The sequence below is a fragment of the Elaeis guineensis genome, chromosome 12, assembly GCF_000442705.2.
Source record: "Elaeis guineensis isolate ETL-2024a chromosome 12, EG11, whole genome shotgun sequence".
Lineage (NCBI taxonomy): Eukaryota > Viridiplantae > Streptophyta > Magnoliopsida > Arecales > Arecaceae > Elaeis > Elaeis guineensis.
Window position 1 is genome coordinate 22,057,017 of NC_026004.2, and position 27,704 is coordinate 22,084,720.

The 27,704-nt window shown below is 36.3% G+C and overlaps 1 protein-coding gene across 2 annotated transcripts; it reads left to right on the forward strand.

Moving 5' to 3' along the window:
• On the forward strand, nt 1-27,244 carry LOC105054765 (putative peroxisomal acyl-coenzyme A oxidase 1.2). 2 transcript variants are annotated; one of them, XM_010936354.4, is made up of 14 exons: nt 1-226; nt 914-1,022; nt 10,184-10,245; nt 13,509-13,718; nt 13,967-14,054; nt 14,138-14,300; nt 16,682-16,880; nt 19,696-19,893; nt 22,959-23,090; nt 25,265-25,385; nt 25,615-25,725; nt 26,124-26,193; nt 26,494-26,677; nt 26,770-27,244. In XM_010936354.4, exons 1-14 carry the CDS (start codon nt 89-91, stop codon nt 26,977-26,979), a joined length of 1,995 nt encoding a protein of 664 aa, XP_010934656.1. In that variant the 5' UTR covers nt 1-88; the 3' UTR covers nt 26,980-27,244. The 2 variants fall into 2 exon arrangements, with proteins under 2 accessions (XP_010934656.1, XP_073103192.1); XM_073247091.1 differs by lacking the exons at nt 1-226; nt 914-1,022; nt 10,184-10,245 and adding an exon at nt 13,057-13,171.
• Nucleotides 27,245-27,704: the final 460 nt, after the last annotated feature.

The window sequence follows — 27,704 nt, forward strand, 5'->3', positions numbered from 1 at the left end:
GAGAATATCTCCACTGTTGGCCTCGTCTGTGGAGAAAGATTTAATTTTTTTCGGTTCTTTTTGGTCGGAGATAGATTGGAAGAGGACAATGGAGGAGGTGGATCACCTGGCGCATGAGAGGAGCAAGGCCCAGTTCGATGTGGACGCCATGAAGGTCGTCTGGGCCGGCTCCAAGCACGCCCTCGATGTGGCCGATCGAATGGCCCGCCTCGTCGCCACCGATCCTGTCTGCTTCCCCCTCTCAATCGACTTTTTCTTGTTCTTTTCTTTTGTTTTGGTTGTGGGTGATTTCTAGTGTTTTTTTTTTTTTTTTTTGAGTTTTTAAAGTGATCTGTCCACATCGGATATGTCCTGATTGGACTTGATTTTTTGTTCATTTTTTTAATCTCGTTGTCTTTCTGGTGGTATTTAGCGTGATTTTTCCATTTCGGTTTTGTTTATTTGATGCGCTGAATGATCTCTCTTTTGTTTTTTGGACCTCAATTGGGAAAACTGAAATGTACTTTTTTGTTTGCTGATATAAAATTGATCCTTTGATTTTCTGAAGAAATTAATGACTTTCGCATTCTCTATAAAAATTTCGAATGGGGTATGTGGGATTGATCTTGATGTGTGTACTTGGGCTCTTCTAAGTATTGTGGTTCAAAAGATCAAACCCTGTAGATGTGATTGTTATTATGTAGTGGTGTAGGCGAAGATAGAAAATTGAATTATATTCTTCAGTTTGCTCCTTTAAATGTTTCTTTAACACTTATATGAGCTTTTAGAGTTGATTTTTATCTCTTTTTGATGGGCTTCAAAATGAGATTTTTTTGGGTTTTTGTTCTAATTTTGAAGCAAATTAGAATTGAAGGGCTCCATTTTTTTTGTGAAATCTAGCTCAAGTTACCCTTTTTTTTTTTTTTTTGTTCAGGTATTTCGCAAGGATGATAGACCAATTCTTGCGCGGAAGGAGTTGTTTAAAAACACCCTGAGGAAAGCTGCTCATGCATGGAAGCGCATCAACGAGCTTCGTCTTACTGGTATATATAGATATATGTATATATTTTCACTGGTTTCAGCATTTTGAAGTAATGTTAGGAACTTGCGTTGAACATTTTCAAAAAATTCTTGGGTTGTGTTTCTGAAATTGGCATCAGTCTAGCTTGTTGCATATGTTCCTCTTCTGTGAAGCTTCGCATGGGTGAATGATGGGATATTATTAATATGTATAGTTATTGGGATACAGGTTTGTGATTTATGGCTTGATCATTTTCTATTACTATTCTTTTTTTTTTTTTTTTCAGTAGATTGTCCATTAGCTCATAAAAGATGTTATTTAAGTCTGTTGAGTTGCAAAAAATTCGGCAACTCTAGCTTGTTCTTTATCCTTCATTCTCTGGAGTCGCATGTTTAAGTCCTTTATTCCTGCTCTTGTAGGTAATCCATTTATCGAGATGAATTTGAATTGGCAGAAATAGGATTAGAATGTGTTCACTTACAGATATTCTTTTTTTTTTCCTCCAGTAAAGTTGGCAACTAATGTTCCATGCTAAAACAACATAATAACGTTGAATCAATTTTTTTTGCTAAGAACAATTAAATGTTTGTATGTTTGTGATTGCAAAATGGGTACTGAGGGAAAAATAATAAAACAATAATTGCAAAGATGATGTTTCAAAGCCATAAAACCTTCTACACTCAAGTAACAAAATATTTCGGGAGTGGCAGAAAAATGAGATTGATAAAAAATGCATAGAACTTCAAATAATACAAAACCAACAGACCTACTGGCATTTGACCTTTCAAATAGGAAGCCATTCTTAGTATGTTACATCTGCATGGAATTCACAGCTTAATGAATTTACATAGCCTTGCTTGCTTGATTTTATGCTTAATATCATTTTTAACTGGTACCTTCTGATTAAATGTTCAGTGGGTTGTGAGCTTCTTATTTATCTTGCTTATCTTAGTTCAGCTGCTTCTGGGAAATGTTCACTAGATAGTGTTTTTAGAGGATTTTCTTTTATGAGAAATATAAATATGACTCCAAGCGATTGGATCTTTGAATGCTCCACTAACATTTCCTTCTTCCTCTTTTTTGTAATTAATTTTCTGGTACAGTTGATTATTTGTAATTACATGTAATTACATTTACAAAATAGCTCATTTATGGTTTGCTAAGAAAGTTTACCTCGATAATCATCTAGATATTGAAGATGGATGAGAAAGGCTTCCGAAAGAGTCTCATAAATTTTACAGTGACTGCTTGAATAATCATTTGGTGCTTAACCATTTAGGTGGTGCTAGTTTAAATTAAGTGGTTGTTTTAATTAGCTGAACCATTTGATTGGTTGTTTTGCTAAAAAATTATACATGTAATATCTATCATTTTAATATCTGATTATAAACTAATGTGATAGAAACACAATATCTAATTTACTATCTTACATAACCTTTCAATAAGATTCTGTTATCATTTTATTATAATGCTTTCTTGTGGTAGTGCATGACTTTTTTCCTCTCTTTTCCTTTTACTTCATCGTCATTGCCACCATCTTCTTCTTGAGCAATGGTAATATATATTATAGGTTATAATAGCATTTAGTTGGATTATTTATTTATTTATTTATTTATTTTTGTAGCTTTAACTATTTATGATACAAGATAACTAGGCTATAATATGATATTTGTTGTGATAACCTGGCCCAATTGGGCCCAAAACCAGCCCACCCAAAAAAAAAAAAAAAAAAACAGGGAGGAAGACTCCCGATCGGAGTCTTCCTCTTCCCTGGTTCCGATCAGGAATCGGAGTCCTAGGGCCATTAAAAGACCCTAGGACGAGCTCTATAAGAACCCCCCTCCTCTCCTCTAAGAGTAGACCCATCAATCACCGACGATCGCCGGAGTTCCTCTCCGATTTTTCCGATTGAAGCCGCGGCCCCTCAACTCATGCTCGCCGCGATTTCACGCCGGTGGGGATCATCGGAGGCCATGGTAAGTCCTTCCTCCTCTTCCTTTCTTCTCTCCCTTCTTTCCCATGCCTGTGGACCCGACCGCCGGCGACAGGAGCCGTCGGATTTCGTCGGAGAAGAAAGCCCTGTTCTTCTCTTCCTTTTTTTTCGATTTTTTTATGGCACCGACGGTCACCGCCGACCGCCGGCTTCGGCCTTCGAGCACGGGAGGGTCGCCCCTTGCCGCCGGCCACCGCCGGGCGGGGAATGGTCGTGATCGGCCGGTCAAGGCATGGGGACCTCTAGGTCTCCTGTTTCGGCCCAAGAAGGCCGCGGGAAGAAGGAAAAAGAAAAAGAAAAGAAAAAGGAAAAAGAAAAAGAAAAGAAAAAGGAAAAAGAAAAAGAAAAGAAAAGAAAAAAAAATAATAGAAAAAAAAAATAAAATAAGAGAAAAATTTTCTCTCTCCCCTCTTTCTCCCTCTTTCTCTCTCTTCTCTCTCTTTCTCTCTCTAAAAAAAGAAAAAGAAAAAGAAAAAAGAAAAAGAAAAGAAAAAATATATATAATAATAATAATAAATACATGTGAGAGAAAGTTTCTCTCATCTCTCTCTTAAGTCTTTCTCTCTCTAGAATTGGACTTTCTCTCTCTACCTTCTCTCTATATTTTCTCTCTCTAGATTTTCTTTCTATTTTCTCTCTCTAGACCTTTTATTTTTTTTATGGATTTTGTCTCTCTAGAGTCTTTCTCTCTCTGATTGTATCACAGACCCTAGGAGAAACTTGAGATGAAAATATGATAATCTGAGATTGCTCCGAAATTCGTGCAGTAGATCGGATCCCGATCCGATCCTTCTTCGAAATTGATAACATCAATCATGGTTAATCCATAGTAAGTCATCCTGATATAACTTCTGATGATCTCAATTATGATTGCCACTTTTGAAGGATACGAAGATTCTCTCTCCACTTTCTCTCTCTACTTTCTCTCTCATGACCGATTTTCTCTCTCTAGGAAGGTCTATGAATCTTGTACCGAGTCATGCCTTCATCTTTTAGGAGTTCATATTGACTCTAACAAGATGATCCGAAGTTGCCTTGATATCCGTGCTGTATGTCAACCTCATTTGATCATATCAAGGATCTTTCAAATTCATTATTAAAGAATCTTATTGATTGATCTTGACCTTAATTCGATCTGTGCTTCATGATTTCTTGATCAAGTCACTTAAATCTGACCCTCAGATCAGAGATCCTGAATTGCTCTGGTATCTGGATGGTCCGACACATCCTGACAACAGTCCTCTTTCCTTATGATTTAATCTTGTTATATTTATGGAATAGAATTTGATAATGATTTGATATTTTAAATAGGATTAGCTGATTCTTCTAACGAAGTCTGAAGATCTAAGATGAACGAGGTAAGTGGATCTTATGCTCCTTATTTATTTTTAAATGATCATATTTTTATGTAAAGAATTGCTATTGATGAAATCATAATTTTTCATAAAATAAGGATCGGCATATGTGATATGAAAAAGTATGTTTTATTATGAGCATTGATTTCATGAATATGTCTTATGAAAATAGCATGATTATGAAGCATGAATTTCATTGTTTTTCCATCTATGTGTATGTATGCTTTAAGAAAAAGATATAATGATTTTAAAGGCTCTCAGATGGCTATGAATGAATCCCTTCGGGAAGGTCGACATCCGGAGCTAGCATCCACATGAAACATGGCCCTGCCAGCGAGTATAAAGTTGGCACATGAATTAAGAACTCTGTCGATTAAGAAATATGGTCCTGTCACGGGTATAATAGTGACCTTAGCACGAATATCTGTGAGCAATATTTTGAAACATGACATGAATATATGATGAAAATGATTTACGATTCATGATTGTGAAATATACATGATTTATGCATGCATGATGAGTTTATAACTTGTTTTGTTATGAAATGCTTTATTTTGTATTATTTGTTATTTTCTAAATATTGCATTATCATGAAAAACTTATGCTTGATCCGATAAGGAAGTGCAAGTTCTACTTACTGGGCTAGTGTAGCTCATATTCTTTTTATTTTTTTTTGTTTAAACAGAGAAATAAGGTAAGGATCAGCAAAAGGAATTTAAGCTTGAAGATCGGCATAGCAAGCTTGAAAATTTGGCAGCAGAAGTTTAATTTATAATCATGGATTTGTAGTTATTTATGAATGTTGAGATTCGAGTTAGTACTTGCTTTTGGATTTAGATGCTCTGAACCAATATTGGTTCGATTATTTGATGAATAATAGAATGAATCTTTTTATTTGATGAATTTTAGATGATTATGACGGATTGGCTTCGTGTTATCGTGGGTTCCATCCCTCGGTAGCATGGCCGTGTTATGTCCCGAATTTGGGGCGTGACATTTTATGGTATCAGAGCTTAGGTTATAATCATTGGGGATTATGATATAAATGATATAAATGATTATGATATGATAGAATAATATCAGAGCTTAGGTTTAAGATCATTGAAATTATAAAGTAATATCGAAATTTTATGTATGATCAATAGGATGTGATCGAGTGGAACATAATGGATAATATCAGAGTTCAAGATTATGATCATTAAGGACATGATAAGAATGATATAAAGTTAGGTTATGATCACTAGAAAATATGACTTAAGTGGTATTTGAACTTAAGGTTATCATTATTCGGGATTGTGACTTTAGTGATATTTGAACTTGAGACTAAGATCATGAGGAACATAATAGATATAAAAGAAAGGATTCAATAATTTGATTTCGAATTAATAGGTATTATGATGAAATTTATGCATAAGTGGCATATGATGTCTATAATAGAATTGACGAGTTATATCTTAGATTTCAATTAGCAAGGTTGATCTGAGTACGAGAAGTGTTGACCCTAGAATGAAGTGGGAGGTATTGATATATTATGTTAGGTATATTTGATGACATTGGAATGCTAAACCTATATGGATAAAGGACATGATAACTTTGCTGATTTTGATGTTAATTTCTTTGCAAAGAAAAGTTGGTTTGGAAGTTGTCTATAAATGATTGTAAGATAAGTCAAAGGTTAACTCAAATTAATTCTAGACATTGGATTCTTGAGGAGTGATGAAGCTTATGTAATAAGTTCAAACATAGAAGATGGATGAAGATTTAATTTTGATGTGTTATGCCTAAGAGATAGTAATGACAAGGAAACCTTAAATTTTATCCTAAAATTGTATATGAAATCTGAAAGTTGGATCTATCTTTGATTGATTTAATATACAAAGATATTTTTGATAGACTTAGATAATTTGGTAAGTTGAAATCAGAGTGCGCAGCAAAAGCGTGGTGGTCTGAATTGATTAAAAATATTAATCTTTTAAATCAAAAGATATTATGAAATACGTTAGTTGTAAATAAGGAAGAATTTTACTGATAATAAAAGGATGCTAAAAAAAAAAATCTATCTGATCAAGGAAAGACTCAAAGCAGCACAGAATAGACAGAAGAGTTGGGCAGATAGAAAAAGAAGAGAATTAGAATTTCAAGTCGGCGATCATATTTTTCTAAAAGTATCACCTACAAAAAGTGTCATGAGGTTTGGAAGACATAGCAAGCTGAGTCCGCGATATATTGGACCTTTTGAAATTTTAAATCGAGTAGGAGATGTTGCTTACGAACTAGCCTTACCACCAGATTTATCCAAAGTGCACAATGTCTTTCATGTTTCACTACTGAGAAAGTTTGTACCTGATCTAAATAGTGTGATAAAGTATGAGCCATTGCAAGTTCATGAAGATCTAACCTATGAAGAATTTCTCCTTTGAATTATTGATCGAAAAGAGTAAGTTCTAAGACGGCATATCATTCCGTATGTAAAGATTCATTGGAGTAATCATGAAGAGAGAGAGGTTACATGGGAATTTGAAGATGATATGAAGACGAGATATCCATACTTATTTGAAAATGAAGGTATGTTAAATTTTGAGGACGAAATTTTTTTTTAAGAGGGGTAGAATGTGATAACCCGGCCCAATTGGGCCCAAAACCAGTCCACCCAAAAAAAAAAAAAAAACAGGGAGGAAGACTCCCGATCGGAGTCTTCCTCTTCTCCGATTCCGATCAGGAATCAGAGTCCTAGGGCCATTAAAAGAACCTAGGACGAGCTCTATAAGAACCCCCCTCCTCTCCTCTAAGAGTAGACTCATCAATCACCGACGATCGCCGGAGTTCCTCTCCGATTTTCTCGATTGAAGCCGCGGCCCCTCGACTCGTGCTCGCTGCGATTTCACGCCGGTGGGGGTCATCGGAGGCCGTGGTAAGTCCTTCCTCCTCTTCCTCTCTTCTCTCCCTTCTTTTCCATGCCTGTGGACACGACCGCCGGTGACAGGAGCCGTCGGATTTCGTCGGAGAAGAAAGCCCTGTTCTTCTCTTCCTTTTTTTTCGATTTTTTATGGCACCGACGGTCACCGCCGACCGCCGGCTTCGGCCTCCGAGCAAGGGAGGGTCGCCCCTTGCCGCCGGCCACCGCCGGGTGGGGAATGGCCGTGATTGGCCGGTCAAGGCATGGGGACCTCTAGGTCTCCTGTTTCGGCCCAAGAAGGCCGCGGGAAGAAGGAAAAAGAAAAAGAAAAGAAAAAGGAAAAAGAAAAAGAAAAGAAAAAGGAAAAAGAAAAAGAAAAGAAAAGAAAATAAAAAATATAAAAAAAAATAATAGAAAAAAAATAAAATAAGAGAAAAATTTCCTGTCTTTCCTCTTTCTCTCTCTTCTCTCTCTTTCTCTCTCTATTTTTTCTCTCTAAAAAAAAGAAAAAGAAAACAGAAAAAGAAAAGAAAAAATATATATAATAATAATAATAAAAAATATATGTGAGAGAAAGTTTCTCTCATCTCTCTCTTAAGTCTTTCTCTCTCTAGAATTGGACTTTCTCTCTCTACCTTCTCTCTATATTTTCTCTCTAGATTTTTTTTCTATTTTCTCTCTCTAGACCTTTTATTTTTTTTATGGATTTTGTCTCTTTAGAGTCTTTCTCTCTCTGATTGTATCACAGACCCTAGGAGAAACTTGAGATGAAAATATGATAATCTGAGATTGCTCCGAAATTCGTGCAGTAGATCGGATCCCGATCCGATCCTTCTTCGAAATTGATAACATCGATCATGGTTAATTCATAGTAAGTCATCTTGATATAACTTCTGATGATCTCAATCATGATTGTCACTTTTGAAGGATACGAAGATTCTCTCTCCACTTTCTCTCTCTACTTTCTCTCTCATGACCGACTTTCTCTCTCTAAGAAGGTCTATGAATCTTGTACCGAGTCATGCCTTCATCTTTTAAGGGTTCATATTGACTCTAACAAGATGATCCGAAGTTGCTTTGATATCCGTGCTGTATGTCAACCTCATTTGATCATATCAAGGATCTTTCAAATTCATTATTAAAGAATCCTATTGATTGATCTTGACCTTAATTCGATCTGTGCTTCACGATTTCTTGATCAAGTCACTTAAATCTGACCCTCAGATCAGAGACCCTGAATTGCTCTGGTATCTGGATCGTCCGACACATCCGGACAACAGTCCTCTTTCCTTATGATTTAATCTTGTTATATTTATGGAATAGAATTTGATAATGATTTGATATTTTAAATAGGATTAGCTGATTCTTCTAACGAAGTCTGAAGATCTAAGATGAATGAGGTAAGTGGATCTTATGCTCCTTATTTATTTTTAAATGATCATGTTTTTATGTAAAGAATTGCTATTGATGAAATCATAATTTTTCATAAAATAAAGATCGGCATATGTGATATGAAAAAGCATGTTTTATTATGAGCATTGATTTCATGAATATGTCTTATGAAAATAGCATGATTATGAAGCATGAATTTCATTGTTTTTTCATCTATGTGTATGTATGCTTTAAGAAAAAGATATAATGATTTCAAAGGCTCTCAGATGGCTATGAATGAATCCCTTCGGGAAGGTCGACATCCGGAGCTAGCATCCACACGAAACATGACCCTACCAGCGGGTATAAAGTTGGCACATGAATTAAGAACTCTGTCGATTAAAAAACATGATCCTGTCACGGGTATAATAGTGATCTTAGCACGAATATCTGTGAGCAATATTTTGAAACATGACATGAATATATGATAAAAATGATTTACGATTCATGATTGTGAAATATACATGATTTATGCATGCATGATGAGTTTATAACTTGTTTTGTTATGAAATACTTTATTTTGTATTATCTGTTATTTTCTAAATATTGCATTATCATGAAAAACTTATGTTTGATCCGATAAGGAAGCGCAAGTTCTACTTACTGGGCTAGTGTAGCTCATATTCTTTTTGTTTTCTTTTTGTTTAAACAGAGAAATAAAGTAAGGATCGGCAAAAGGAATTCAAGCTTGAAGATCGGCATAGCAAGCTTGAAAATTTGACAGCAGAAGTTTAATTTATAATTATAGATTTGTAGTTATTTATGAATGTTGAGATTCGAGTTAGTACTTGCTTTTGGATTTAGATGCTTTGAACCAATATTGGTTCGATTATTTGATGAATAATAGAATTGAATCTTTTTATTTGACGGATTTTAGATGATTATGATGGATTGGCTTCGTGTTATCGTGGGTTCCATCCCTCGGTAGCATGGCCGTGTTATGTCCCGGATTTGGGGCGTGACATTTGTACTGTTTCAATTACATGTATTTGTATAGTCCCTTTAGTCATATAAAACTTTTTGGTCCCTCAAGGATGGGATGGTGTTTGACCTTTGGTTAACCATCTCCAGTACTACTCCAAAAGCACTTCAGAACTGGCAGTTCCTGTATATGCACATCTAATCCAATTATATTTCTTCTAAGGCAACATAAGATTGAAAATCCAAGTTGCTTTAATATTTTTTTCCTGAAATTTAAGAGGCTTTTTATATTGTTTTCTTATATTTCTGTGTATGTGCATTTATACGAAGTAACTTTTCTGTAATGTTTCTTGTGTCATTTAGAACTTCTATGTTGCTGGAACAGTGGTAGAAAACCTTTTATTTCCATGACTCAAGTGTATTGATCAAGTATTTTGCTGGAGGACACGTTTTAACCATTTTTTTTAATTGCAAATGTTGTTTTGCATTCTAAATATTGTCACATGTGACATCAATCCTTTTTTTTTTTTGCACATATATTCTTTTGCATTATATTTTGTTAATTGTGCAACGCTTTGTTGTAACAGAAGAAGAGGCATCAATGTTAAGAGTCCTTGTGGATGAACCTTCTTATGTGGATCTGCATTGGGTATGGACCTTTATGCCCTGATAAATGTATGTTGTGGATTATACAGCAAAACACTTACAGTGACTAAATATCCTGACAGATGACAGAATTTCGATACTAATAGAGCTAAGATTTAAGACATATTCTTACAATGGTTAAATGTGCTGAAAGTTGATGCTACTATAGCCATTTAAAATAGTCTGTTATTATTGGAATATTTTGTTAGATAATTGATATGCTTTGAAGATCAATCACCTTACACTGTAATTGCTATTATGCTCTATCCGACAACTTTGAGTCTATGTGATATTTGTCATCTTTTAGTATATGATACGCATGGTCGGCGAAACTATCCCGAATGTCCGGTTCAGGGCATGCCAAGCTGTACCGGCGATGGATCGGGAAACGAAACACCGACGAGGAGGGAGGGAGAAGGAAAGAGAGGAAAAGAGAGAGAGGAGAGAGGGAAGGAGAGGAAAAGGGTGAGAGAAAGAGAGAGCCTCCCGAGGCCATTAGAGGGTCGTTGTACTCGCTAGAGGGCCGGCGAGGAGAGAGAGAAAGAGAGGAGAGGAAAGGAGAGAGAAGAGGGAGAAAGAGCTTCCAGAGACCCATCGAGGCCATTGGAAGCGTCCGATTGAAACTATGCAGATGCCCTTATTTCATCTTCTTCTTCTTCTTTTTTATGATATCATTTTCAACTTCGTCCAATATTGGCAAAATAAGAAAAAATCTAGTCTTAGGTGAAGTTGGCAACAACATTGCCGACTTCACCTTATATCACGAAAAAGAAAAAAGAAAATGATCTATTTTGATCGGATGCCTCTGCCCCTCCAACAGCCTCGGCGGGCCTCTGGAGGCTCTGTCTCCCTCTCCCCTGTCCTTCCCTCCACCTCTCTTTTTCTCTCTTTCCTTCTCCCTCCTTCCCTCCTCGCCGGCCCTCTAGCAGGTGCCATGACCTCTGGAGGCTCTCTCCCCTTCTCCTTCCCTTCCCCCCTCTCTTTCCTTCTCCCCCTATCTTGTTATGTCGGTTTAAGACCAGTATGGAATGCTTTGGGGGTGTATCGAACGGTGCCACTAGCCCATTGGTCCAAGCCCTCATACTGGCACAACGAACCTTGGTGATATGATTTGGAGATGTTCATTGCATCACAATGGGAGTTATGGTTATGGACATGGAGAACCTATAGATGTTGAGGAAGCAAGATGACAATGAATGACTTTGCTTTCTTGGACAACAAACTGAATAACTTTCTATCATTGTTGTCCTTTTCAGTAACTCACCTTTTCCTCCTTTAAGGAAGAAGTTTAGGCTATATATTCTTAAAATTAAGAGAGTGCTTGTGATATATTTTTTAACCCTTTGGGTACAACATGGTAAGGAAAGTGGAATACCACGAAAATAAACTATTTTGAAGTTTTTCAAAATGTCTTTTGGTTTATTTCTTCTTGTGTTTAGTCATAGGCACTGGAACTTCCTCTTGAGCTCTTTATGTATTCTCGATGTCTATGATGGCTCATATCAATAGTAGCTCTTGCAATGTTCCTTGAATCAGGGGGACACATCGGACAAAGTTGTAATTGAACAACATATCATGAGCTTTATGGATGAGAAAGAAATGCTTGTTTATGGCATGGTAGACAATCTAACATTTTGCTTTTCTATGCCATCAAGTATCATTAGAAGAATTAATATCTTGATTCTTCTATCCAAGTGTAGGTAAATTTTGGAAGGTTGCTTCTGGCCGCACGAGCTTGACTGTTGCAACCAATTAGCATGCATCTCAATTTTTCACCCACCTCCAGGCTTACCTTCTTGCTTAAATTTACTTTTGCCAGAACTTTACTAATAGTTCAGACTTCAGAGGGTTGGTCTGATTAAGAACCCGTTGCAGATTGTTCTTAGGCTCTGACGGACAACATATGTTGATCCACTAGGTTGACTCTATCTAGATTGGATAAAGATTATTGGTTATTGTAAAGTTAATCACAAAAGCTTGTGGAATATTTTGAAGTATTGTATTGTTGGCAGACATTTCTCTCTATCTGTTTGTTCTTAGAAAGTTTTATATATGTTTGATTGTACTCGTGTTGAGGTTTTTTTTACTTTCAACCATATTTGGCTATTTTCTGGTCACATGATGTAATGACCATGGGCCTCACAAAAAAGTTAGCTAGAAGGTAATATTCAAGTTCCTTGGTGTTGTGTAAGTACCCAAGATCTCATCAGTGCACAACCAATGTGGGAATAAACATACATCTGCATGGATTTTGACATACTTCCACATTGAAGCCTTGACAACCTCATCAAGCTAATTATCTAAATCCAATCACAAACACCATAATCAATCTACCACCAACCTCAAAAGGGCATGCATTGCAGTCTCCCCTCATCCACGTAAGTCATGGGCCGGATTTGCTCCAATATCATTTGTAATGACCTAGCATCTCTACCAAAAAGGTTATCCAAAAGGTATTATTTGGATTCCTTGACACATTATAAGTATTCTAGATCTCCCTGGCACATGCCGGATCTGAGGCTAAAAGAACGCCGGCATGGGTCCTCATACATGGTTGTCCATGTATTTAAACATATTTGATGATCCTTGAGACTTCTTTTGTTGGGATTGCTAATTTTTACTTGGTATTTGTTCTTTTTCTTGGTTTCTAGAGCCATTGGATTATTATGGAATCTGATTTAAACATGTGGTCTTCTCCATTGCAGATCTTATCCGATCATAATTTGGGCCAAATGGATGCAAGTAATCTCTGATCTATTTTTATTCCATGGGATGGTTCCTTGAAATGTTACAGGTGAATCCTCCACCCAGTTGGAGGAAAATCCAAGAAACAAGTGGAACGAGAAAAAGTATAAGATATTAATTCTCCTACAATTTTGCTGCCACCTGCTGACGTTCTTCAAGACTCCCAACCCTTCTGTACTTAGATGGTTAGGCTCTTACATAGAACCTTTTGTTAAGAATAGTTAAAGAGAAAAAAATAAAATGAAAAATTCAACAGCGTCACTAATAGGTTACAATTTCAAATAATGAGAAATGTCATGCTGTTACAAAGTATTTGGCATGCCTCTATATTTTATAGGAATTTCTTAAATTTGTTTTCTTGGATGTGAACTTATTATATGCTACCCTTTGATTCATTTTACATTTGCCATTGCTTTTACAAACAGAAATATTTGTGATGCTCACAAGCAAGGATATATATCCTGATGACCATCCTCTATACTTTTTGTAGCTGATTTACATTTTTTGTGAATTTCTTTACAGGGCATGTTTGTTCCAGCTATAAAAGGACAAGGAACTGATGAGCAGCAGAAGAAGTGGTTACCACTGGCCTATAAATTGCAGATAATTGGCTGCTATGCACAGACTGAACTTGGTCATGGTTCAAATGTCCAAGGCCTTGAAACAACTGCGACGTTTGATCCCAAAACTGATGAATTTATCATTCATAGTCCGACTCTAACTTCAAGCAAGGTGAACAGTTATAATCAGACATTTTTGTCTTATATTGATCTTTTTAGGAGTTCTATGTGTTTGTCCTTTCTATCTACTATAATAGCACCTAAAAGATTTATTGTTTCATAATTATCTCTACTTGTTTGCTATTTGGTTCTTGGAGAAGGATATGTTTATATTAGTTCATATTTATGACTTTGTGCTGCCTGTGAAATGAACTTTCTTGCTATGCCTCCCGATGCTCGAATATATCATTACATGAGCAGTGGTGGCCAGGTGGCTTGGGAAAAGTTTCTACGCATGCACTTGTTTATGCTCGTTTGATCACGGAAGGAAAGGACCATGGTGTACATGGTATTACTCTCACATCTTGCTTCTAAGACAATGTTCATGTTATTTTCTTTTATTCACCATCTGACAAAAATCTTTATCGCCAGGTTTCATAGTCCAGTTACGAAGTTTGGATGATCACTCAACTCTTCCTGGGATTACTGTTGGTGATATCGGAGCAAAATTTGGAAACGGTGCATACAACACAATGGATAATGGTCTTCTACGATTTGACCATGTGCGTATACCAAGAAGTCAAATGTTGATGAGGTTTGTACAGTCTCTCTGCTTTACTTCTTTTGCCTTTTGACATATTCATATCCTTTTTTTTTATGTTTTTTGGTGTTAGAATATGGTCATGATTTTAACTTCGACTTGGAATTTTAGATTGTTCAATCCTGTATGCATGTACTCTTTTATACAATTATAAACTTAGTGTTTGAAGAAGTGGGAAAAATGTCCACATAGAAGTGTGACTAATCTGAGGGAAGGACAGATATTGCTGTGTGGACATTTGGCTTTATGAATTATTTCAGTACAGATTGCTGCTTAGCAAATCCGGCCTCCTCTGCTGTTTGAGATCTGACTAAGGTGATAATAGGTGTTTTGGAAAGTTTGATTTGTATAAATGGAAATTGAAGAAGCCATAGAAACATTGTCAGCATGTAATATGTCCCACTAGTTACAACAGTGACTTGACTTAAAGAGTAGTTATCATCTTATCATCAAATTAAAGAGTGGTTATCGTCTTATGATTCTTATCATCAAATTCCTATAATGACTGGGCAATGAGAAGAAGACAGCATCTAGTACTGAGGAATGTCATGTGAGTTGTTACTCATATCTTTTGGTCTAAGTAAGGCTCCTACAACAATAATATTACGCTTCAACATTCCTATTCTCTTTTCTCCACTGAACTTTTTCACCAATAGCCAGGCTTGCCAGCCTTTGTGTTGCATGGAGACTGAATGGATTATGGGACATTGGGCAGACTATAAATAGAGATTATACGGTGGCATGGGGCATGAATCAGCTATAGAAGATACAGATAAAATCTTGGATCAATTGTTATGATGTATCCATCAATTATTTAGTAAGGCTGCTTGGATTGAAAATGAAGAATCTCTCATTATGCAGCTATTCAAACGTGTTGTTGCGTCTGAATTTGTTGTAAGCTGTGATGTAGGACAGTGTATAAAAGAGGATCGATTAATATTTTGGATAGGGCTAAAACCTAAAGACATGGTATTCCATACCAATCCGAACCAGTCAGTACATCCCGTATCATACCGTACCGACGGAGAACTGGTCCGATTCAGATCGGATTTTCGAAAAATGGCCTGAATCGGACCGAACCGGTCGGTTCAGTATGGTATTGGCCTAAACTGTCGATACCAGGTGGTTTGGTCTGATTCGGTACAGTTTGGAGCCGGTTCGATCCGCTTCAGCCCGGTTTTCTTTTTCTTTTTTGTGCTGTTGGGTGGAATTTTTTTTTATTTTTTTTATATCCGGTACAGTATGATATGGTACGGTACCATATCGGACGGCAACCAGCATGGATTCCGATACCGAGTCCACGAACCTTGCCTAAAAATGCTAGAATTTTAGGTGGAGACCAGAGTTTTCAAGAAACTGAACTAGGGAGGGTCATTTTTTAAACAAAGAAGGTAACGGATGAGTAATATGTAACTTAGGATTTGCTATTCCAGGGTTTAAATAGGTATTAAGGGCTTTTGCCATTGAACAATTGAAATCAAGTGTTTGATGGAATTTTCTGGAAAAAGTCTGGTGCATAGAACGTGAAAGGTGTATGGAAGATAAAACATACTTTGTTCAAAATGATGAGAAGAAAGGTGGGTGACGACTCGGAGAAAAAAATGGAAGAAGAGGTAATGGTATTCAGGTAACAGGAATGGGAATGATGGTATGTAGGGACCTAGGATTTAAAGGCCTCACATCTCCTTTGTGGAACCACAGCACAATAAGCCAAAAGAACCAATCAACCAAAAACTTCATTCATCTGTTTATATTCTGAATAAAAGCTGATTATGTTACATCCCATATTTAAAGAAATAAGGAAAATCCTAACTTGATTTTTGGACTTACTAAAATACCCTTGATAATGCTGGTTACTGTTCAATGGCTACAGTATTTATTTTTCCACTAGCCTTTTAATGGCTGATGCAGTTTGTATTATTAAGATATGCCATGCCATCACCTCATGTAATCATCTAGTATGGCTTTGAAATTGTTTGATCTCAGCCATACACTCATTAAGACCTATGAAAGTTAAATAGAGAGAAGAAAAATACAACAAATTGAAAACTAAAGCTAAATCCAAGAGAAATCCCTAAGTAAGAATGCCCTCTCTGTTCTTGGTCTCCATCAAGCTGCATATATACTGTGAAGTGTGAAGCGCACTGACCAGTTGGTATTGTACCTATCTTGCAAGTATTATCCTGTGGAAGGTGACCATTGGTGTTATTGTAGTTTGTATAATGTTGTGAGGCTGAAGAACAGCCTCATGCAGATCTTCTCCCTAGCTACTTTTGTTGAAGTATTTTACTGAACTATGTCTGATGACTCTATAATGGCAAACGCCATAGATAGCTACTCAAATTTAAAGTTCAAATTTTCAACAAATGCTGCAGGGTTTCACAGGTTACAAGAGAGGGAAAGTTTATTGTATCTGATGTTCCAAGGCAGCTACTTTATGGGACGATGGTGTCTGTGCGTCAGAGCATTGTGTCAGATGCTTCTAGAGCATTGTCTCGAGCCGTCTGTATTGCTGTAAGGTATAGTGCTGTCCGCAGGCAGTTTGGCTCACAGGATGGTAGCCCTGAGATGCAGGTATTAACTCCCTGAAATTTTACCTACAAGTTGATGCTTTATCAAGATTAATGAAGTTTATGGACCTAGTTATGTGAATCTAATTTGATCTTTGGCAGTTGTCCTTTTGAATGCGTCATCCACTTCTTTATTCACATATTTCCTAGGAAACAAATTGCTTCTCTCCGCCCCTTTTGGAATATTCTAGATAAAATCTTGTGCCTTATACACTCATTTTACTTTGACTAGAATTTGGTTGCATGCCTGAGTAATTGTGGAATCCCATAGAATTTGATTGTTTGTTTCTTGGGAAGTTTCTAACACATTAGGCCCATAGAATCTGATTGTTTGTTTCTTGGGAAGTTTCTAACACATTAGGTTTACTGAAAATGGAAATTTTCAAGTGAATCATGAAAGATAATTGGCTGTTCCTGCTGGAAAGCTTGGGCAGAGACATGACTTACAAAATTGTAAAACTGTAAAGAACTGTTCAGTTATCAAGTCCTCAAAACCTATGCAAAAGAAAGAAGCTAACAGTAGACAAAATAATCCCTAGAAGAGAAGTATTGTGTTTAGGAAGGTGTGCATTGAAGGGAGCATCCTTTTACCTGCAGGTTTGACCAGAGTTTATCTTAATTACGTTTTGATTATGATGGATATGCCTAGAAACCCTTATTGTAAAGGAATGATTTGTTGGTTCAGACATGCTCTAGGCCAAGAACTGATATGTAAAAGCACCACAGAGTAACCATAAATCCTTGTATCATTGGTTCTCATTGATTTCCAGTTTGTTTGATGAGTCTTATGCCATTCTTTCCTTTATATTATATCCCTTGGCAATGATTATCGGATCAGAGTAAAACTTGCTGAATAATAAAGAAATGTGCAAACTATCAACTGCATGAGACCGCTGTCTTTCAACATGTCCAGAATTCCAAATAAAAACTATCTCCAATCAAATTTCTCTTTTGATCAAATTGTAACTGATTGTAAATAAAGTTACACTTCCCATAAGGTTTATTGAGAGGCGTAATTTTGTGGGATTTGCAGTCACACCCCTGCATGATCTTCAAAAATAGATCCTAAATAGAGCTGCAAAAGGCTTCAAAATTTTATAAAAGCAAAATCTGTAATATGGCTAGCTCCTTATAGTTGAATTAAATCCAGAACCTAAATTGAAGCAGAATGTTCAGTAAACCTTCTCTTTCTTAGGACATGGGTGAATTTTTTGACCTAGAAGGTTAGAAACTCCTATGTCCTAAGAAAGAGAAGGTATGCTGAACATTTTGCCAAAGAAAGATGGTCAGCAATGTTGAGTTGAATCAAGTCCAGAACCTAAATCGAGTTAAACTCCACACGGAAATTCAGCCTGACTTAATTAAAATAAAATGTTCATTTGAACCAAAAATTAAAGGTAGCAGCCTGAGGATGCTCTTTGCCAATAAATTTTCAGTCACTGTATGTCAAACTTTTTTTGGTTGTTTTTATGTTACTTGTGTTTTCATGCTTCATCAAGGCACCATGTCATGACATGGTGAGTTGATTACTGGGGCTGGCTTTTTGAGGATAGAGCAGACAGTAAAATAACACAAGGAAGAACTGGTTTCTCGCAAAAGATTTTTTTATCTAGTACCTACCATATGGTATCTCAGGTCACAGAAGGCTTTGAAAAGAGATCCAGGGCTTTTCAAGGATTGTAGGCTATGAATCAGAGACATGGTGCTAGGTCATGATTCTGTGGAGGTTGTTTTTTAGTTAGGATTTTAGTCACTGGTTTTTTTTCCTCCAGAGAAAAGAGAGAAGGATCTGAAAACTAACTTATCTTGGTTTGGATTTATTGTGAATTATGAGAAGATCTAATTAAGAAATAAACGGGAGGTTTCTTGGTAGTCCTTCTAGACACAATTAAGTTATGCTCACATCTATCATCACATCTGATGTAGAATAACATTAGATTGCTAAATAATGTTTGCAAAGTAATAGTAATACAAAGGAAAAACAAAAAGAGGCAGATTCACAATATAGAGGGAAAAGAAGAGGTGGAAAGGGGGTGAGGGAGGAAGGAGGATTAGTTATGGTTCAGGATCTATACTGAAGAAATATCTTGGGTCCTTAATAGAATTAAAAGATAATAAAAAGTGGCCTAGAAAGGAGAACGTGGTAACAGGAGAAGTGAACTGAAATCATTTGAGTTATCCTTTTATTCAGAAATTTATACTCTTGTCCGCACATAGCATGCTGAGGAGTGAGGATATTTCATCTTTAAAGTATGTTTGGAAAGCAAATAAGACCCTGCCTTCAAAGCCATGGGCCTCTCTAGAGACTGAAACAAGCTAAGAAAGCTAGATGTCTGGTTTAGTTATAAAATAAGTTCACCACAAAGCTTGAATGCACTAGTTCAAGCTCATCCTCTCTGGTTTATGAGAACTAGATATAAATGAATGGCCTTGGTGCTACTTTAATTTAGAATAAGCAAAAATAATATTTATAAATCTTTGCGTTAAGCAAATAGGTTCGAGGTTATACAAGGTACTTAAGCATAAATACATATTTCTGTAGTTTATTTACTCCTTCGTTTTTCAAAAAAAATATCGGAGAGACTGAATCAGATGAATGCACAAGTAACTCTGATGTAATCAATAAGACCAAGAAAGGAAAATTTGGATCTAATCTATTTAATTGTCATTAGCTTTTTGTTGCTGATTGGTATTTTTTTTTTTCCATTTTACACTTTTATCGACTAAGAGATGGAACTTAATGTTGTTGTCTGCTAATCTGCATTAGCTTTCTAAATACAAGCATATGGACCTTTCTATTGAGATTTTGTTTATTGTAGGTTATTGATTACAAAACCCAGCAAAGCAGGCTCTTCCCATTGCTGGCTTCAGCTTATGCTTTTAGATTTGTGGGTGAGTGGCTGAAATGGCTATATGCAGATGTCACTCAGAGACTGCAAGCTAATGATTTTTCAACAATGGCTGAGGCACATGCATGCACTGCTGGTTTGAAATCTTTGACAACCTCTGCTACAGCTGTGCGTAACTAATCTACTCTATGTAGTTGACATTTTTGCTGCTTTTGATTCCTGTTCTTTTGGCAGTTTCACTCTTAAACCCTCTCAAGGTTACATGCCAGAAATCATTTTTAATTTACAGTATTAATTAATCTGAGTATCTGATCTTGCATTAAAATTTTAACAACATTTATCAGGTGTGGAAATGTACTAGCCCTTTGCACATGGTTGCTTTGACCGACTGGCCTCATGGTTTGCAGGATAATCAGTTGATTATTTTTTCCCCACATGTTAGAGTGACTTACGAAGGCCAACAAAATATTTTCTCTTTATAAAGAAATAAATTTGTTTATGATTTATGCTAAGCAATCTAGCAATAAGAAGATGAAGATAACTTTATAATCTAGTCTATATTAGGCCAATAAAATTCATTCAATTTTCTATTCACCCCATGTAGTCTGAACTCCAAGTGTTATTTTTGGCATGTTTTGTTGATTGAACACCCTGTATCAGTTTATTTCCCTAATATGTAATTTAGGTATGTCTATTGAATCTTCATGCAATCATATAATCTTTTTCCTTGAACTCGGTGTCATTGGCTGCTGGCTGCTAGCATTCCCAGCTGTGCAAAGAACCAAAACTATTTGAAAACCAAAAAACCCCCATGATTTTCGAAAGCCTTTTCAATTGTGTTCAGTATGCAGTATAATGTGCAAGTAATGTGACAGCCTAGTTATTTTTTACCATAGGACTAGATGCAGTTAATAGTTGGCGTGGTAAATTGCATAAAGTTTTAAATCTGCAGGTTTTCAAACATATGTGGGTAAAACAATTTTTCTTTTTTTCTAAGAAAAACCAACCCCTTTCAAGTACATAAAATTTGCTAATTTTTTTTGCAAGAAATATATATTAAATCTTATTAATATATATTATTTATTAATTATTATGATGGAAATTGTTAATTTATTTAACTATTTGGAGGTTGGAAACCTTCGATCTCATTTATTGGACCTTAGAATATTTTATGATGGCATGTTTGACCATGAGCTATTTAATTGGTTGCCTAATCAAATCATCATAATGCTTCATCAGCCTTGTAATGGTCGAAAATGTTGACCTAATCTCCTTAAAAAAGTTCTTTATTTATTCCAGCCAGTTGCTTCAATAATCTCAATTTGATATTGTGATATCTTAATTCAGGTTCTATATATGTTGGGTCATCCTAGGTTATACTTCTCATCTTTTTCCAATCCTAAGCTCCATAGTTAAGTTCCACTCAAATTATCGATCAATTCACCCGGATGGATGAAATGAAAAATAAAAAAAAAATATTGCTTCACCCTGTCTTCAGAAAAAAAAGGGTGGCCTACCGCAGTACACTCCTGCCATCGTGGGGCCTGGGGAGGGTTAGAACTTAGAACTATGCTGCACTACCCCCTTATGAGGAGAGACTATTTCAATGTTTCAAAGTCACAATGGAGCAACCTTAGCATTGCATCAAGGCTCACCCTCTACCTCTTATCTTCAAAAACTCAAACAACAATATAAGGGTCTCTTACATGCAACTTGAATGTCCTGTGAAGTCTCTAATGGGTGAGATAAACTGTAATCTATAGGGTGGTATTTGCAGCTGTTTCTGCATTTAGATAGCCGACAAAGGTAAGGGCCTATAATTGGATGTGAATTGTGAACCATAGAAAATATTTTGTTTTTGTATCAGGTTATGATGGATGGATGGATGGTTATACTCTCATCTTCTGTTCTGTAAAAAAAAAAAACTGTCAATTGTTCATCAGATCTTTGATTAGATTGTTTTCTTTTTTCTTGAAGTGGAATATGACCATCACACTGTGCTATATGGTATAAACTAGAATCCTAACAAGCTGACCTCAAACACTGAGTTATGCTAATCCATGTATCACACAGAATTCATAATCTTCAGAAGGCCTGCTTTGGATGCAAAAGCTCCACTTGACTGATTTATCTGTCTTAAGTGTAATATTATGTTGGAGAAAGATGTCCGCTATCACCGAAAGCAAAACCACACTGACAGATAATATATCTCAGTTTATTACTTCATCAGTGAGCTTAATACCATCATGTCTTGTGGATTTGTGTTAAGAATTTGATTGGCTACCTCTACCTAATTTGCTTGAGAGAAAGCAAAAGGCAAAGGAATGGCCTTTGCTCAGGAATGAAGCACCTTCTGACAAACAGTACTATGGGTGCCATTCATGTAATTAAGATAATTATATAAATAACAAGAAAAAACAAGTATGTAAGTGTCTAACTTTCCTATGAACATTCTGCAAGGACCAAGAATTGGGAGGTTACAATTAATTTCTGTCATGGGTATGGTGTATGTATGTGCAGGTGCATGTGTGCATGCGTATTTGAGCTTAAGTGACATATCATGCTGTCAATTATAGTTGGTAGTGCATACATAGATCAAGTTGATCAGTGAAGACAATTCAAAGAATTTTTCTGTTGAAATGCTTGAAAATAAGATATGGATCAACCAGAGATTGGTGAATGATGATGGCATCCATGTCAGTATAAACCAGCTAGTTAAGATTTGGAGGTGCCACTAATGTAAATGGTTCAACTATGGATAAAGACCTTGTCTGTCGAAGGTTTTTTTTTTTTTCACATGGTCAACTTGATGTCAAGACTCTATCAAATGATATTACATTTTTGGCTAAGGGTCATGAGATATAAAACACCTGTCTGTTGTCAATCTATCTACCGTAAGGGCATGAGTTGCTCACACAACAGGGACGAAGTTGTACAAATGTAGTTCCTGTAGAGTTGGAGAGAGTTTTGGTGAAGAGGAAAAAAGTTTTAGTTGCATATAAAGATTTTATCTCTTAGTTAAAAAGCCAAATTAAAACAGAAAATTCTATAGTTACATCTTCTATCAAAATCTAATTATATGCTCCCTGGATGAAGTTTGAATGACTTTGCTTATTATCATTCATGCCCTACCATCCGTACCCTGTTTATCTGCTTAATTTCTCTCTGGTTGCATGTATTTTTCGGGCCTAGATATGTATGTTAACAACTTAACATTCTCTTTTTAATCACAGGATGGGATTGAAGAATGCCGAAAACTTTGTGGTGGCCATGGTTATCTCTGTAGTAGTGGGCTTCCTGAGCTGTTTGCCGTATATGTTCCTGCATGCACTTATGAAGGAGATAACGTTGTTTTACTTTTGCAGGTCAATATACTATATCCTTTTCTATTGGAGGTTGCATGTTTGAATAATTCCACTCAATATGATTTTTAAAAGGTTACATGATTATGACAAGGTAACGAAATCAGCTAAAATTCTCTACCCTAGACTAAGAACCACAAAAGACAAAGGAGAAGGATGCTATTAGTCTATGGGGTAAAGACCAACCTTCCAAATTTTATGCTACATAAAGAGTTGATCCTTTGAAATAATGGTATAGAATATCCATTTTAGAGATAATAGGTCCATCAATTGATTATCTTATCAAAAGACTAATCATGTCTTCTACTAGTGGCCTCTGCTTGTTTGGGCCTGCTAGCATGTATCATGCTGGGTAGTACTGGTATTGCTGCAAGGTTGGCATGAAACCTACTAGTTTTAAATTTTTAATTTAAAATGCTTTTTAAAATTTCTGAGTCTTTTTTAATATTATTTTAGTGGCATGACTGGACGCATGTCATGTTGGCTGGTAACTGGCACTACCATCAGCACCTGATTCTTGAAACCTTGATATCACAATATTATGCACTTTTTTTGTTTTTTTTGTTGGCGTGGGTTGGGGGGGGGTGTTGTGGGAGAGGAGAGGGGGGATGATCTTTTAGTGTTGAAGACAACCAACTTAATGAAAGAGGGAAAGAGGTTATTAGTGCTGGGGTTATTAAGTTTTTAAGTAGCATAATTGTTCACCAACAATATTTTGATACTATATATTTTTTCCAAAATAGTCATAGAACTTTTAGGGCTTTAACTGACAAATCATATCATGTCCTTTGCCTATATTTTGGGCATAGTTCTCTTTGTTGCCAATGCTAGACATATGCTTGGATGGGAAGGTGGAGGATTGATGTTAGATTGGGTAGAAGATAGCAAAAAACATGCTAATTTACAAAATAAATATTATTCCTAGATAATGTATGCAAAAATTGATCTTCTTGGGTGATAACTAAGGTGACTATGGCTCCCTTTCAAGTAATCAAACAAGAGCAAGGACTTCAAATTTTTTTTTCCCTTCTTGGAATTAACATACACTCTTCTTGCATTTTAGTTCTATTTAACATCATTTCTCTGCTCATACTTGATAATCAGTATATTTACATTTATTTTCACCTACAAAAATGATGTCGGACAACTATGTAAGAATTGGCGAGATCTTATTTTCATTGACATCAAGGACCTGTCCCATCTATTGAAGGCTCACATGAAAAATAAGTTCTTATTTGATGTCTTGTCGAGAACCACGACCTTTGCTATCATCAACTTTCCCAAATCCTTAACTTGAAGCATGCATATTCTTGTAGCTGCCCTAGAAATTTATGTTCTTGCAGTGCTGGAAAAAACACATGAGCAAGAATAAAATTTCACCCAGAGCTGAGATGGATAGAGGAACCTACTTTCCATTAACTCCATACTAACTTGGTCCGTCTTATGTTGACTATAGAACTACTATTCATAATTCATATAAATTTTTGAGTCAAAATTATTGGATCTTTTTTATGCAGTCGTTCATGGATAATCTGGGTCTACCACTATTCAGTTAAATTTACATGAGGAGCACCTCATTATGTTGTCAGAATTAGGGTCAAAATCATAAAGTGTAAAGAGGTCAGGTCGAAGTGAATTGTAGATTGAATCATAGATCATAAGATGTTTACGATTTCTTTTGAATTTTTTTGGGTATAAATAATAAATGTGAAAAATTAAAAAAATGAGACTAAGGTTTTAAATACTGGTATCCAGCCCCATACCATTTTTTTCATCAAGAATGGTATGGTGTTGATACTGACAATACATACCAACACTGACATCTTCAAGAAAAAAATTGAAAAACTGTTGGTATGCACCGCTGGTGTCGGTAAGGTACCTCTGGAATGCACTACTATGACCTGTATGTATTGAGATACAAGGTTTCAGCATCCTGGAACTTGTATCAATCTCAATTTCACATCGAATAGAACAGTACCGGTTGCATTGTCCCATTCAGGTGGTTTCTGAATTCATGAATGAGACAATTGTAAAGTGGATGAATTTACAATAAAAGGTCATACATATAAGAAATCTAGTTTCCACCATCAAATTGTAAAGTAGATGAACGCAACTAAGGTTTTCTCTTTGGCTTTCAGCCAATGCAATTCAGATCTGATCGGTTTGATGATTTGTAGGTTGCGAGGTTTCTTATGAAGACGGTTTCTCAGCTTGGGTCAGGAAAACAGCCTGTCGGGACCACAGCATATATGGGGAGAGCGCAACACTTAATGCAATACAAATGTGATGTTCGTGGAGGTACATCTTATTGCAACATTCAACTTATTCTGCTATACTTTAAACTAAGAATTCTAAAATCATTAGTAAATTTTAGTGCATTGGGAGTTGAGGAATCGATTGATTGTGAAACATTTTTTTACTTTTACATTCTAGATGACTACCTTATATCCAGCTTCTGTTTTATTGTTCCTTAACTTGCATCCTATGGTCTTTCTTAACCTTTTGATCCTACTGTCTTGTTGTGCAGCTGAAGACTGGTTGAAGCCTTCGGTCATATTGGAAGCATTTGAAGCTAGAGCTTTTAGGCTGGCTGTAAATTGTGGCCAAAATATAAGCAAGGCACCCGGCGCAGAAGAAGGTCATTACCTTTTCTTTGCTTTTGAATTTTCTGGTCAAATCTGCTTTTGAATTAGTTCTCTCTCTTTAATATTTCATGCCATTATATAGGCCTTGTCTGAATATTGGTGTCAAAAATTAGTACAAGGTATTGGGTTTTGTTTATCAGACATGCATGTGGTGTTCCCAGAAATTTCTGAACTTGGTTAATAAAGGGTAGCAAAATCAAGAAAGATGCAGGGTTAGCTAGATTTTAACCTAAACAGCTTGTTTCCTTTTTTCACACAGTCTCGACTATGATAATATACAAAAGAAAAATCCCAATTATGAGTGCATGAAATTGTTCCATGGCCATTCATTTTTCAAGTTGCTCATGCTACCATTTCACATTCTTTTACTGATGTCACTTGGTATATGCAGGTTTTTCTGAACTGTCTGCTGATTTAGTGGAAACTGCAGTTGCTCACTGCCAGTTGATTGTTGTATCGAAGTAAGTTTTTCCTCCATTCTCCCGAGGACTTGATACAAATAGTATAGATATGGTGTGGAATATTGTTTTTCAATAAGATCAAATTTAAGTCTAAGGTGGGCATGATGTGATCACAGGGGCCCTCAAAATCCCCAGTGATTAAGTGGCTTGGGCTTTAGTGCTATATTTAGTGCTAGCAATCGCGAGCAAACTGGTAGCTCAAGCATTAGAGAAAGCCTTGCCTTCACTAGTTCTTCGGTCTTGCTGTCAGCATTGAGCCACAATGTCTTTATGTTATTTCATGGCTGTCTTCTTTTTTAGGTTCATTGAGAAGGTGCAACAAGACATACCAGGACTTGGAATTAAAGAACAACTACAGATTCTCTGCAACATCTATGCACTCTCTTTGCTTCACAAGCATGTTGGCGATTTCCTTGCAACGGGGTGCATCACACCCAGGCAAGGTTCTCTAGCAAATGATCAACTTCGTTCTCTATATTCCCAGGTCAGCTTTGTAATTTTGCAGCAGTTTACCAAATTATTTGTGGAATTTTCCTTGAGGAATATATTAAAATACTTCGTGATGGTGCCTTGCAGATGCGTCCTAATGCTGTTGCACTTGTTGATGCATTCAACTACACCGATCAATACTTGGGGTCTGTTCTTGGCTGCTATGATGGGAACGTGTATCCGAAACTTGAGGAAGAGGCTTGGAAGGACCCACTGAATGACTCAGTTGTGCCTGATGGATACCATGAATACATTCAGCCTGTGCTTAAGCAAAAGTTTAGGGCATCAAGGCTGTGAAGCCGCAATCCAATCAACTTAAGTTCTTCATATGTCTCTTTAAGATTCAAATGATAGTGACAAATAATTGACACTCTTGATGCCCAAATTTGGCAATAAAGTTTTGGAAATAAGAATAAGCCCTTTGTGGGGATGAACTACTGATATTTTTGTTGTATCTCAAATCTTTAGGGGCATTAATATGAGAATTTGTTTGGAGCCACAATGTGTCCCCCTTGGAAGAATTTTTCAATATATGACAAGCAGCTTATCATGGCTTTCAAAATGTGCCACCCATTGGATGAACCATTGTCATTACTGATCTCATAGTTTGTGATTGTTCTCATTGGATTAGCAAGTTTTCACAAGATCAGCTGCTCTCAGATCAATTTAGATGCTATGGTTCATCTTTTACCTCCGAATGGTGAAGCATGGCTTGAATAATATTGCTGGCTATTATTAGAAGGAAATGTTGAATATCTAAAAGCTTGCAAAGAGTCCATTGTTGCATACCAATATCATGGGCATGGCAATGCCCTTATGATAATCTGTGTTTGATGCTTAAATTGATCCCTTCGCATGCTGCTAGATGCCTAAGACGTTCGGAACTCTTCTCATGAGAACTTTAAGAATAACAGGCAATAATTGCTTAGGTTCCAAAGCTAGAACTATGAGTTGAGCTCAAGAACACTTGACATTGAGAATTCTGCAGTTCAAATAACGACAAGGTAACTTCATTATTGAAG

Excerpts from the sequence above, each read along its gene's own strand:
- LOC105054765 (XM_010936354.4), top strand. The coding sequence starts at position 89 with ATGGAGGAGGTGGATCACCTGGCGCATGAGAGGAGCAAGGCCCAGTTC. Across the intron at positions 227-913 it reads GCCTCGTCGCCACCGATCCT|GTATTTCGCAAGGATGATAG; the intron begins GTCTGCTTCCCC and ends TTTTTTGTTCAG. Across the intron at positions 25,386-25,614 it reads CAAATGTGATGTTCGTGGAG|CTGAAGACTGGTTGAAGCCT; the intron begins GTACATCTTATT and ends CTTGTTGTGCAG.